Consider the following 12272-nt stretch of genomic DNA (forward strand, 5'->3'; position numbering starts at 1 on the left):
ATTAACTGTACCACCACACCGTCCAGCTGCTCCATCAGTACCTGGAGCTTTCATCACATTGAACTTGGAGAGGATGGAAACAACCTTCTGCTCCTCCACACTGATTGCTGGGGCATTGCTGGTGTTGGTTGGGGTCCAGTGCTCCACGGGGTCAGTCCTGTGAAACCTGGTATTGAAGATCTGCTCTGCAAAGGAGGCGGGATCTAGGCACTGTATCTGGGCTACTGACACCTTGCCACGCCTTCGTTGCATTACACCTGGTGAACCTCTACTCCATCTGATATTTCTACAGGCCTCAGTTTTGTGCTCCAGCTCCATTTTTTCAGTTTCTGTTAATCTTTTTTTTCCCTGTAAGAATGATTTTTATGTGGTTCAGACTTCAGCTCTCTGGTGAACCATGGCTCGTTATTAGCATAGAGTCTGTGTTTTCAATATTTATATATTTGCATGATTTTTGTTTTTTTCTATAGCCCAAATTAGTGGACCTCAACAATCTAGGGTTTATGCAATTTGTGATGATATATTCTATACTGACTAGTAAACAGAACATGAAATCACAAATGTTTTGTTTCATTTTAATAAGAGACATAAACAAATAATTGCTGTAAACTGAATACTGTAATATTCCTAAACATTAGTCATATAAAACATGTCTGTCTACAAAATATATTGAAACTACCCAAAAGCACAGATTTTTATTTCATTGATAACCATCATTAAATAAATATGTACAAACAACAAAGACTTTCGGTTTGTATTTCAACCCTGCTTCACAGTCCAGCTAGAAGGAGCTCTCCATTTTAGCAACATGTTTGACTTTTCCGTTCATGTCAGGTTTAATGGACAGAACCAGCTCCATTTCGTGGCCAGGGGAGGAGACAGGGATTTTGTTGATCTTGGAAAAGCTCTGACTGATGTCTATAAATGTTTTATTTTTGGTTTCAGGGAGAACGAGATAAAGGTAGATGGATCCCAAGATGCACACCACCACAAACACCAGGAAGGCAAAGGACTGCAGCTTCTCCTGCATAAAGAGAAAAGGCAGGAATTAGACAGGTCCATGTTAAGATACAGCATACATTCTCTGAACTCTGGAAAAGGAATGAAAATGTGTTAATCAAGCTCAAAATGTTAACATAATTTCAAAAGTAAACTGAACTGAGCACACAATGTCAGTCATTCCATTAATTTTTATGTTCCTATTTTAGCATTACAGTTCTCCTGCCAAATCCTGCAATTTTTCAGGCACCCGAAACTCTTGCCAACTCCAGAGAGACGTTGTCTATGGCATCTGTTCTGTCATCTGTGTTTGTAAATATACCACCCCCACAATTTTCACACAAAAGGTTGTGCACCGCCTTGTCTATCAGGGTGTTGTAAGTCAGAGAATGTGTGTTTCAGATTTTTGAACAATATATGCATGCATGTTTGTGTTTAGAAAAATATTAAAGTACCCAAAGTATGAACGCTAACCTTGTCCAGTGTGTTATGCCAATAATAGAGATTAGTGACAGATTTAAAAATACACACTGACTGATTACCCAGAGGGAGATTTAGAGATGGAGAGAGGGTTTGCTTGTGTGTGTGTGTGTGTGTGTGTGTGTGTGTGTGTGTGTGTGTGTGTGTGTGTGTGTGTGTGTGTGTGTGTGTGTGTGTGTAAGAGAGAGAGGAAGAGTAAGAGAGAGACATTTTGCATGAGAACATTGACTGACCCTCAGTGTGAAGGGGTTTAATACCTTGCTCATGAGGGGACAGGACTCAAATGCAGTGCTATGTAACTGGTATTAGAAATGCAGTGTCCAAACAACCATGACCTCATTGAAGAACTACTTACTGCTTGGATTTCAGCTGTTATGTCACCACTGCTGTTAGTCTCTGACACGGTTTTCCTCTGTTGAGTGTATTTCATAATAGCACTAAAAAAACAGAGCATCGTGCAAAGGGCCTGACCCAATTTCCATGCCATCTCTGTGACGTAACACTCATCTGCAAAGTTAGCAAGTTCCGCAGAAAACACTGCCTTTCTCTCCCAGTTGTCATTTGAGATGAGTCATGGTATAAACAAGACATTTCTGTGTCCACTCTGTCTGTGATTAATCGAATTGCAAGCCCCGTGGACTGAGGAGAATGACACAGTCCCATTGTTGACAAAAGGATAAGCCTTTGATCTGCTGTGGTGACTGCACTGGGTTCAGTTTGCTGCACACGCAAACAATTAGGCATGCAAAGACTCATCAGGGGCTGCAGACATAGACAAATATAAATCATATCTGTATGTTTAATGTTCAAACACATGTTGCACCCAGAGTGGTGTGACATAAAGAGAGTAGATGGCACAGGACAGGACGGTGCAAGACTGGATGGAAAAGGATAACATGGGAACGGAACAGGATAGTGCAGTACCAGACAGGGCCAGAACAATATGGATCTGGACGGGACAGGATTGGACAAGCCAGTGCAGGATGGGATGGGATTAAAAAGGAGAGGACAGCAGGGGACGTGACAAGGGTAAGGACAGAACAGTGCAGGAAAGGATAGTCTAGACAGCACGGAATGGCATAGAACAGGAAATGAAGGGACGAGATAGCACAGAAAAGTGCAGAACAGGACAGGAAAGTCTAGGACAGAACGATGCAAGTTACAACAGGATAAGCCACACCGTGCAGGATAAGGCAGGATAAGATAGTAGGACTAGACAAAACAGGTCAGGACACGACAGTCTAGGGCAGCACTGAGTGGTATAGGACACAACAACTCAAAACTGGACAGTCTAGAACTGTACAACGCAAGATGGGAAGTCAAGAACAGTACAATGCAAGACAGGACAGGATAGGACAGTACAATGCAAGACAGAACAGGCCAGTGCAGGATGGGACATGACAGAACAGGACCAAAAGAGACAGGACAGGACAGAACAATTCAGGACAAGACAGGACGCGATGGGCTGAGACAGAAAAGGACAGGATGAGACGGGACAGGACAGAATAGTGTAGGAAAGGCCAGTGAAGGACAGGACATGACATTACAGGATAGGACAGAAAGTACAGTATGGAACAATCTGGTAAAAATTAGGTTTGGCCAGCACAGGATGACACAGGACAGGAATGGATGGCTATGCTAGAACAGTGTTATTCAGGCTCGAATAGGAAAGGCCAGTGCAGGACAGGGCAGGACAGAACAGAAAGGGATAGGACAGAACAGTGCAAGACAGGACATGAGGAGACAGTCTAGGACAGGACAAAATAATATGGAACAGTGCCACAGACAGAACAGGACCAGACGGCCGAGGACAGAGTAGTGTAAAATGGGAAAGGATATGGCAGGACACAAGGGTATGGAATCGGACAGGACAGAACAGAACAGTGAAGGAGAGGAGGATGTTTAAACACACACTGTGGACATAAATATGATGGAGACACTGAAAAACATGCCCTGGTCCAGTGACTGTCCGTTGCTGGGAAATACTGTCACGCTCAATTCTGGGGCACTACTAAGTCATCATCGGTGGCAGGAGTGCAAGCTGTGTGTGTGTGGATTATTTGCATGTGTGGGCTTTTATGGATTGTGTCAAATCTTCACAATAGGAGGCACATTCAAGGTCAGTTTCTGCAACGCATTTAAAGATTTTATGGATTACCATATGTCATTGCTTGACATTATGGGAGCATGGCAATGGAAAGACAAACAATCATTTAGCAACACAGTTATGGATCAAACAACTCATTAGCAACACATACAAATGCATACAAACTCACAGTATACTAATCAATGTGATTGTGTGTGATGGCTCATTACTCTTTATAAATGTCATAAACAAACTGCCAGATGTTATTGCCGCATTTTATATTTCATAGTATCAATAAATCATCTGTATGTCAGCTGCATTTAGTTCAATGTTTGATAGCTGGAAAAAGTCCAACAAATAACTAACAAATCATTAACCATGACCACCCACACTGATCAATACATTACAACAGGTTATTCCGTTAGATATTTATTTCATATCATTGCTGTCCTATAAAAACCATGTATCTCTAAAACAAACATATTTCATGAATTAATAAAAACAGGTCTGTTTTCCTGAATGTTTTTTTTTTAAAAAACTACAATTTCAATAATACAATGGTTTTTAAAAATGTTTATGAAAAATTAATCCTTAATTGAAACATTGAACTTTGTAGATAAATTATTTCACAGGACAACATGCTACATTGTGATAAGGCAGACTAATTTAGCAGCAATACATTATTGTGAAACAGCAGACAGTCAGAATCTTGCTTAAATACAAAGCTCATTCTTGACCTTGAAAACGTTAGTTGACAATCTCACCTCAGGGTCCATTTAGTAGCTGTTCTGGAGCTTTTGATCATATCACACAGTCTTTCTTAGTAGTTGCCCAGTTGTTATGTAATGTACTTGTTTATTTTTCTGAGAATTTAAGGACTTAAGATATTAAGATTAAAAGGCAGTGATGGAATGTACCTAATTACATTTACTCAAGTACTGTACTGAAGTACAACAATTTTCTTTCCATGCCACTTTCTACTTGTATTTGTAGTCTATGTCTTCTGGTAATTGTACATTTCAGAGGAAAATGTTGTACCTTAAGTTAGTAGTTACTTTACAAGTTAAGAAAAAAAAAATCAGTTTAAGTTTATTAGTAAATTACTCAATTCTGCAAAAAAATCATCTTTTATGTAATTTTTCAAATGTGAGGATTTGCTGATTTTTCTTTTAATGATTTGCATTCATTTTTAATCATGTTTGTGCTATTGGTATACCAAAGTTTGTGGTATTAGTACTTTAACTTAGCATTATAATTTATCAGTTCAATTCAATTCAATTAAATTTTATTTGTATAGCGCCAATTCATAACAGAAGTTATCTCAGGACACTTTTCAAATAGAGCAGGTCTAGACCGAACTCCTTATAGACCAAACAGTACCACCATAAGCAAGCACTTGGCGACAACGGCAAGGAAAAACTGCCTGTTAAAAGGCAGAAACCTAGGACAGATCCATCGGCTCTAAGTGGGTGGTCGTCTGTCTCGACCAGTTGGGGTGAAGAGAGAGAGGAGAGAGAGAGAGAGAGAGAGAGACAGACAGACAGACAGACAGACAGACAGACAGACAGACAGACAGGTACACAGCAACAACAGTAGCAACAACTACACTAATAGTAGTGACTGATGATGATGAACGTTGCAATTTAAAGTTTCCCCCCTTGCTCAACGAGAGAGAGAGAGAGAGAGAGAGAGAGAGAGAGAGAGAGAGAGAGAGAGAGAGAGTGGCTTAAGCCAAAACAACTGCATAAACAGCAAACATGCTGCAAATACAGAAACAGTGCAAAATCAAAAAAAAAAAATCACCAACCCCTGAAAGCAAATGAAACAGAAAAATGCTGCATAGCCAGTCTGCAGCAGACGTTGTCTGGTCTCCATGGGGAGTGCTAAGAGGAACAGCTTGATTTTTGACCTGAGAGTAGCCTTTCTTATTTATTTATTAATTCAATACACAGACTATATGAGGACAGTTTTACATATAAAAGAATCACCTACTGGCCAATCAGTTCTCTAGAAAAATTGCATCGCCACATGTATACATGGATGTATTAATTATAAAGACCTAAGTTCTAATAATACATCCATGAGAAGATCCTCTTGGGAGGACAAGTGATCATCTGCTAAAAACTGATTACTGTCTGCTTTAAAGATATTTAAATTGCTAAAAGGACTGGATTGGTTATAATCTAAGGCACAGAGCAGGTAAAATAATGCAGAGTCATAAGAGAAAAGAGAGAATTTCTTTATGTTATATAACACATCCATCAGTCTATAGTCTATAGTTTCCAAATATATCAAATATATTACCAAAGTCATACAACCATTGAAAACAATACTACACTATACGTGTATTTGCATGTTATGTCATTATGTTATTATTGATCCAGATAAAATATGTATATACATAAACAGGGCAATACAATAAGTTTTTGACTGACAGTCGTTTTTGCTTTCTCTGATGATGTTTTAGATGAGAGATATAGAATATAGCTGTTCCACTTACGGCACAGTAGCGACTATACTTCCTAAGAGTGCTCAGGAAAAACATGCTGGAAGAAAAGCTGCTGGTGTCCTTGTAGCACTCTACCATCAAGAGTGTAGGCTACTGGTGTATTATATCTCAATGTGGTACACCGGCTGTCCAGCAGCAGACAGGAGAGCTCTTCTCCTCTCATCCTGGTCACCACCTGTTTGACCTGTGGCCTTCAGGCAGGTACTACAGGACCATCAAAGCACAGACCACCAGACTTAAGAACAGTGTCTTTCCCTGGGCCATAAGCGCACTTAACTCCAACAAGCAGTGAAATGACCCCTTAAATGCAATATGAGGACTGTTTATCTAGTTAAAATCCTGAGCCACCATGCTACTTTACTTTTCTTCTTATTGCACTGATCAGGAGTAGCTCTCCTAATTTTGTAGTATTCTGTACAATGACAATAAAGGCTTTCTAGTCTATTCTATTAGCACTCCTACTAGAGACCACAGAACTTCTGCGGTAGACTGGATATGCAGCATTGGCATTGTTTCTGAAGCTAAGGCACATTTCTCCTAATGGAAATGTTTTTGGCAGTTGTAGCATGTTTTCCCTTGTCAGCCGCCGTAGAGGCAGCTGAAGCCATGCTTTATCCTCTGCTTTGTATGTGCATGTGTGTGTAGCTCAGCCCCGCCCTCGGTTATGGAGTCCCGACCTCACACTGTGTTGCCCAAAGGGCGAAGCCTAGAAACGTCCCCAACACAGCAAAAATAATAAGAAAAACAAGAAAACAGAGGCTGAGTGCAGGGTCTCAGGGGGATACAGACACTGCAACACACTTCTAGTGGGTCATAATTGAGAGGGATTATTTTTATATGAGTCTATATTATTTTTTCAGGTTTGTTTTTTAAATCCTTCTCATTATGCCTTTAAGTAAAGGATCTAAATATCTCCACCACCACTGTCAGAAGGTTAATCTTATACCTTTAGTGTGATCCGAATGAAAGCTTCAGAACAGCAACTAAATGTACCATGCTGTAAGATGATTTTGTCAATCAATGTAATCCCCATTTCTACCCAAAGGGACAACCCCCCCCAGAGGTTTATAGTCTGTAGATTCAGAGAAGGTCGTCTTCAAAGCTAAAACAGTCCCATGTGTATATCCCACTGATGTGGTTTTCAGCAGTCCTAGGTGATAGTGATTTACGTCACTCTGTAATACATGCCTGTTCAGAGGACTGAAGGCTAATGAGCAGTATTTGTATATCATTTATAGAAAAAGTCTTTTTATGTCATGAAATCAATTCTGTCTTAACGGTCCAGTGTGTAATATTTAGTTGGATTTATTGGCAGAAATTGAATATATATGTTTTTATTAGTGTATAGTCACCTGGAAATAAGAATTGCGTTTATGATACCTCAGAATGAGCTGCTTATATCCACAGATGCCACGGGTCGCCACTGTAGGCCACCGTAGTTTCTCCTTCATGCTTGGAAGGGGATCCTACACACTGGAAACAAGTTTGCTTTGCTAATATTCTACACAGACTGTGCACAACAATCCAAGGTTTCCATTATTTCCAGCCTATCTCTTCCAATTGTGGATTTGTACCCACAAAAAGCCATGAGAAAAGCAAGAAGAGGCCAAGCTAAATATGAGACCTCTGAGGAAATTTTAAATAAGGCTATAAGTGTGGCAAACTACAACAGGGTCCCGACAGTGTGTCAGCTAAAAACGAGCTGATGGTGAGTCTGATATTCAACACAAATAAAATATGCGTCAACAGTGGTTAAATGAGGTCAGCTGCTGCACTGCTGTTGAATAAGACTTGAAGATTTCCTCATGGGAAAAATGTAAGATGTTACTGTGCTATGTTGTATTGGAGATATGACTATTGCCAACAACGCTCCCCTTTGAATAAAAACATAAAAAAATAAATTTAAATTTATTCTCTTACAGGGAATATTGTGGTTTTGCTTTACCTTAGATCTGCTTCATTCTAGTTATCTAAATAGATAATTAGTCCTTTCAAAACTGTGACAAAGTTTAATGTTTAATATTAAGCAGAGCAAACTGCTGCTCTTTTAAATGGAGACATTGGGATTTCCTGGCAACCCTGGAGCATAATAATGCTCAGCACTGTCTGGGTAGAAGTCAAAGATAAAAACATAATTCATAGCTCCAAAATAGGAGTCAATAAGTCACTTAATCATCTTAAATTATTGATGCCAGTAGTACAGAGGTGGGGCCAGGGGGTGGTCGGGGGTGGAACAGGTTGCACTGGTGCCCAGAGACAGAAGGTGGTAGTTGGCTTGTTAGTATCACAACCTTTGAATGACGTGACTGTTGACATTTCCTGAAAAGTCATTTGAACGACCACAGAGAGACGCAAAAATACGACCAGTTAACTGAAAACAACAACAAACAATGCGGCTATCTTATGCTCCGCTGTGTTACTGTGTCTTGTGTATTTTCTGTCTTTGTGTCACCTTTTACATGCCTGTGCCCGGGAGCCCATTTACCGTTAACTGTCCATGGCTGTAGGCTATTTCGAGTTACAAATAGCAACTATTTATTATTTTATAATTTAAAGTTGTTCATTTGGCATTCGTTTATCACACTGATGAAACAATGTAACAATTATTCATTTACAGTTTGGAATTGCCAAGAATAAGGGGTTTAAACATTTAGTCACATTTTTACTCATTTCCACATGTGCCCCCTTCTTTAACTCTCAAAAGCTTCTAAACTCGCCCGGGCAGAAGCCTCAGTGTCACCTCAGAGGAGCACCGTCATAGAGGTGAAGGGATGTGATGGTGCAGTGGTGTTTTGTCTGAACAGGGGTCAGAGCTGGTTTCAGGTGTCAGTCAGCAACCAGTGAATCACTGCTGTGATCTGTTGTGCCTAGTGTGTGTCTAAGTGGGTCCAACAAATCCAACACTACAATATTTGTGGCATTGGCTGCCTAAAAATAACCCTCTGTCACTTTCTGTCTCTCATACTTGTCTGCTCCTTCCTCGCCTTGGTCAGCTTTATCTCCCGCACTCTTCCCTTTGCCTCTCCGAATCCATTCCTCCTGTGCCATCACTACCTCTTTGCTGTATGCCTCTATTATCTGTCTAATTACATATGCAGCTCCACTTCTGCTTGCCCTTCCACTGACTGACATCTATTACCACCAATCTCATTGTACATCCATCAAATTGAAGGAGCCTTCTATTTTATCAACACATTACATCTTCCCACTCTGTATTCCTACCTGTCCATAACACAGCGAGGCAGGCGTGCTCATATTGGTACTTGTGGACTTACATATATGTAAGCTCATGAGTACCAATCTGGCATTAAGGAAGACTATGTTGAGATGTATAATTTGTGTCCTGTGGAGCTGCTGACACTCTCCAGATGGGTTTCACATACCAATTTATATTTGGTACTTTCCTGACAACACAGTGAGCCGCCTCTGATCTTTAAAACTAATGAACGCTTATACTGACTGATAGGAATACATACACCAGACGTCTCTGACACGCTGAAACCAACACATCTGTAGATGTTTCAAAATTACTTCCACAATACCATTTGTCTACTCCTGGCAACAGATATCCACCACCTGGTTATAGTGTGAGTGTTAATCTGGCACAACAGGGAAAGTGAATGCTATGAGTAATGAAAAATGTCAGGACACTTTGATCCATAAAAATGAGCAATCTACATAAAACAGAGGTTTCAGTGGAGAACAGGATGCTTCATGTTAGGGTTAGCTGGAAAGGAGATTCTATGACAGGATTTTACAGCAGTTGTTAAATATTGGATAAAATGCTTCGACTTGAACAAAACGTTTGTTACTTTATTAATGAACTGTGCCTTAATTTAACACTCCATAATAATTCTTTCTTTTGGTATGTTTACACTGGAAAAGTGACACACTCAAGGATAGAAGTATACTTTTGACAGTTTTAACTTTTTAATTTGTTTGATGTTAAATGTTAAATAGTTTTATTTTTTTAGCAACACTAGCAACAGGGTTCTAGGCAGGGGGGTGCACAGGGTGGTATTGGCCACCCCTGAAATCTGATCTGCCAACCTATAAACCATTACGTCTGCCACTCTACCCGTCTTTCAGAGGCATTTAAAGCTAGAGTGTATATACTGGTATATGAAACGAGAAGACCTTACACATCCATTTGTACCAATGTAGTACCATTAGCTAGCATGTTGGGATTTTGGTGATGGAAAAACTGGCATGGCCATTTTCAAAGGGATCCCTAGACCTCTGACCTCACCATATCTGATTGAAAATGGGTTCTATCGGAACCCACAGGTCTCCCCTTTGGATACAAGCCCAATTTATGCTAATAACATGCAGTCTTTTTCATGTGGTATAAATGAGTTATTTTCGTCTGGTGTATTTGAATATTTCTGCATACTGGGGTCCCAAAACAGAATTGGAATTGTGTACATTGGGAATGACTGGAAAGCAGAGACACATACTTCCTCTGGCTTTGGCCCAGACTAAAACATCTCAACAACTACAGCCTGCTGCTCCTCTGACTCTTCCACTACCATGAGATAGCATTTGTGGTTCGGAGTCAAATTTCTTTCTTGCTGTGAAATATGTTACAGATATTCAAGAGGATGAATTGCAATAACTTGTGATCCCCTTACTTTTCGTCTAGCACCAACATCTGATCATTTCAGCAGAAATGTGCATCACATACTTGCAGCAGAACATCAGATACAACCAGTCCAGGTTGTGCTCATCAAAACATTGTATCTGGACACTTTAGGCTTTAGAAATAACACACACATCTGTTCCTCCTGTGAAAATTGGGGAGATAACCCATCACATGCAGGAAACCTGTAATCATTGTGAGCAAAGTACCGTATTGCCCCTGAAGATCTGTTCTGTTCTCGTGTTATATTTTTGTGCCCTGTTTGTGTTTCATCTTAAAATCGATAAGACTAAAGTAAAAAGGATAAAAACCAGTTGATTCTATAAGAACAACTTTCATTCTCTAAGAAACCAGTATCTGAGTGTTTAAAATGACCTTTTCAGCTATTTTTTTTTTCAGTTCACTCTTGCCTCCCACACATGACACAATGGTGCAGCTGACAGAAAGGACAAAATTAGGTTTATCTGCAGGGGCTGCAGAGAAAACAGGCAGAAAACATTTGACAGAAGGTCAACCTAACGTCACCACAATGTCCAGCATGCCGCAAGCACAGTTTCACTCTGATCTCGAACTTCTGCGCTGACTTTTGTCTAACTCTGTCTCTCTATGACCACGACCTTTAAGCTGCAGTAAGAAAATGTATGTGTGTGTGGAATAATGCATTTTAATATTAAAGTTGCAGCAGCAGTGAAGGACATTTTTTGTACTGTACAGTGGTGTAATCAGTATTCAGATCCTTTACAATTACTAATACCACATTGTGACTAGTTTTTTGAGCTTAAAGATCCCCTTCAGTCATGTATCACAACCCATACAAACTCTTTCAGTTTAGTAGAAACATTGAATAGGATTCAGTTTGTACCTTTCTCTCTAATACTGTGTAAACTAGCACAGCATGGACAGCATCCATTCTTCTTTTCGCTTCCTGCCCTCCATCTTAAGTTCATCCGTCATCAGAATCATGTGACTGCAAACAAGCTATTTGGAGGTACATGATTTTTACTGGACATGTAATTGCATATGCCACTGGTATATCTATAGTAAAGTAAAGCTCCAAGGAAACTGCATTTATGCTAGATAGATATATACAGTGCTCAATTTAACTTTTCAGTGTTTACCATGACCATGTAACTAATGTCATTTTGATTAACATTTAATATATGAAAGAGCTGTAGCATAGGAGTATGCCATTTAATGATATGAGTCGCGATGTGAAAACTCTACATGTGCACTTGAGCTTGAACAGAATGAGACATGCTATTCACTTCATGAAGTCATGCTGTAATAGAGATACTGCACTGTAATACAAGGTAATTTGAATTTCCTGTGTAGTTCCGTCACATTAGGTTTATTGTTGGATGCAACACAGTGATGTGTTAATGAATTTCAGAGTCCCTACTCCTTTACAGAATTTAACAGGGTTATGCCTGAAACGTCCTGTGCTCATGTCGTTTGTGCTTATCCTCAGCAGAGTGTGACTGTAACTGAATACTGCTTGAAAATGTCCTGATGAATGCCTGGGGCTAAATGCCTGCATCCAACTGCATCGACTAGAGGTC

The 12272-nt window shown here is 39.9% G+C and overlaps 1 protein-coding gene across 5 annotated transcripts in view; it reads right to left on the minus strand.

Moving 5' to 3' along the window:
- Positions 1-667: 667 nt before the first annotated feature.
- Positions 668-12272, minus strand: part of slc2a9l2 (solute carrier family 2 member 9, like 2) — a 95974-nt gene continuing 84369 nt past the window's right edge. For all 5 annotated transcript variants that reach the window (XM_051414697.1, XM_051414695.1, XM_051414694.1 and 2 more), the window contains exon 13: positions 668-1024. In XM_051414697.1, the coding sequence (XP_051270657.1) occupies positions 782-1024 (243 nt within the window). In that variant the 3' untranslated portion in view covers positions 668-781. The remainder of the gene's footprint in view (positions 1025-12272) is intronic.

This window comes from Dicentrarchus labrax, unplaced genomic scaffold, assembly GCF_905237075.1.
Source record: "Dicentrarchus labrax unplaced genomic scaffold, dlabrax2021, whole genome shotgun sequence".
In the NCBI taxonomy this organism is placed as follows: domain Eukaryota; kingdom Metazoa; phylum Chordata; class Actinopteri; family Moronidae; genus Dicentrarchus; species Dicentrarchus labrax.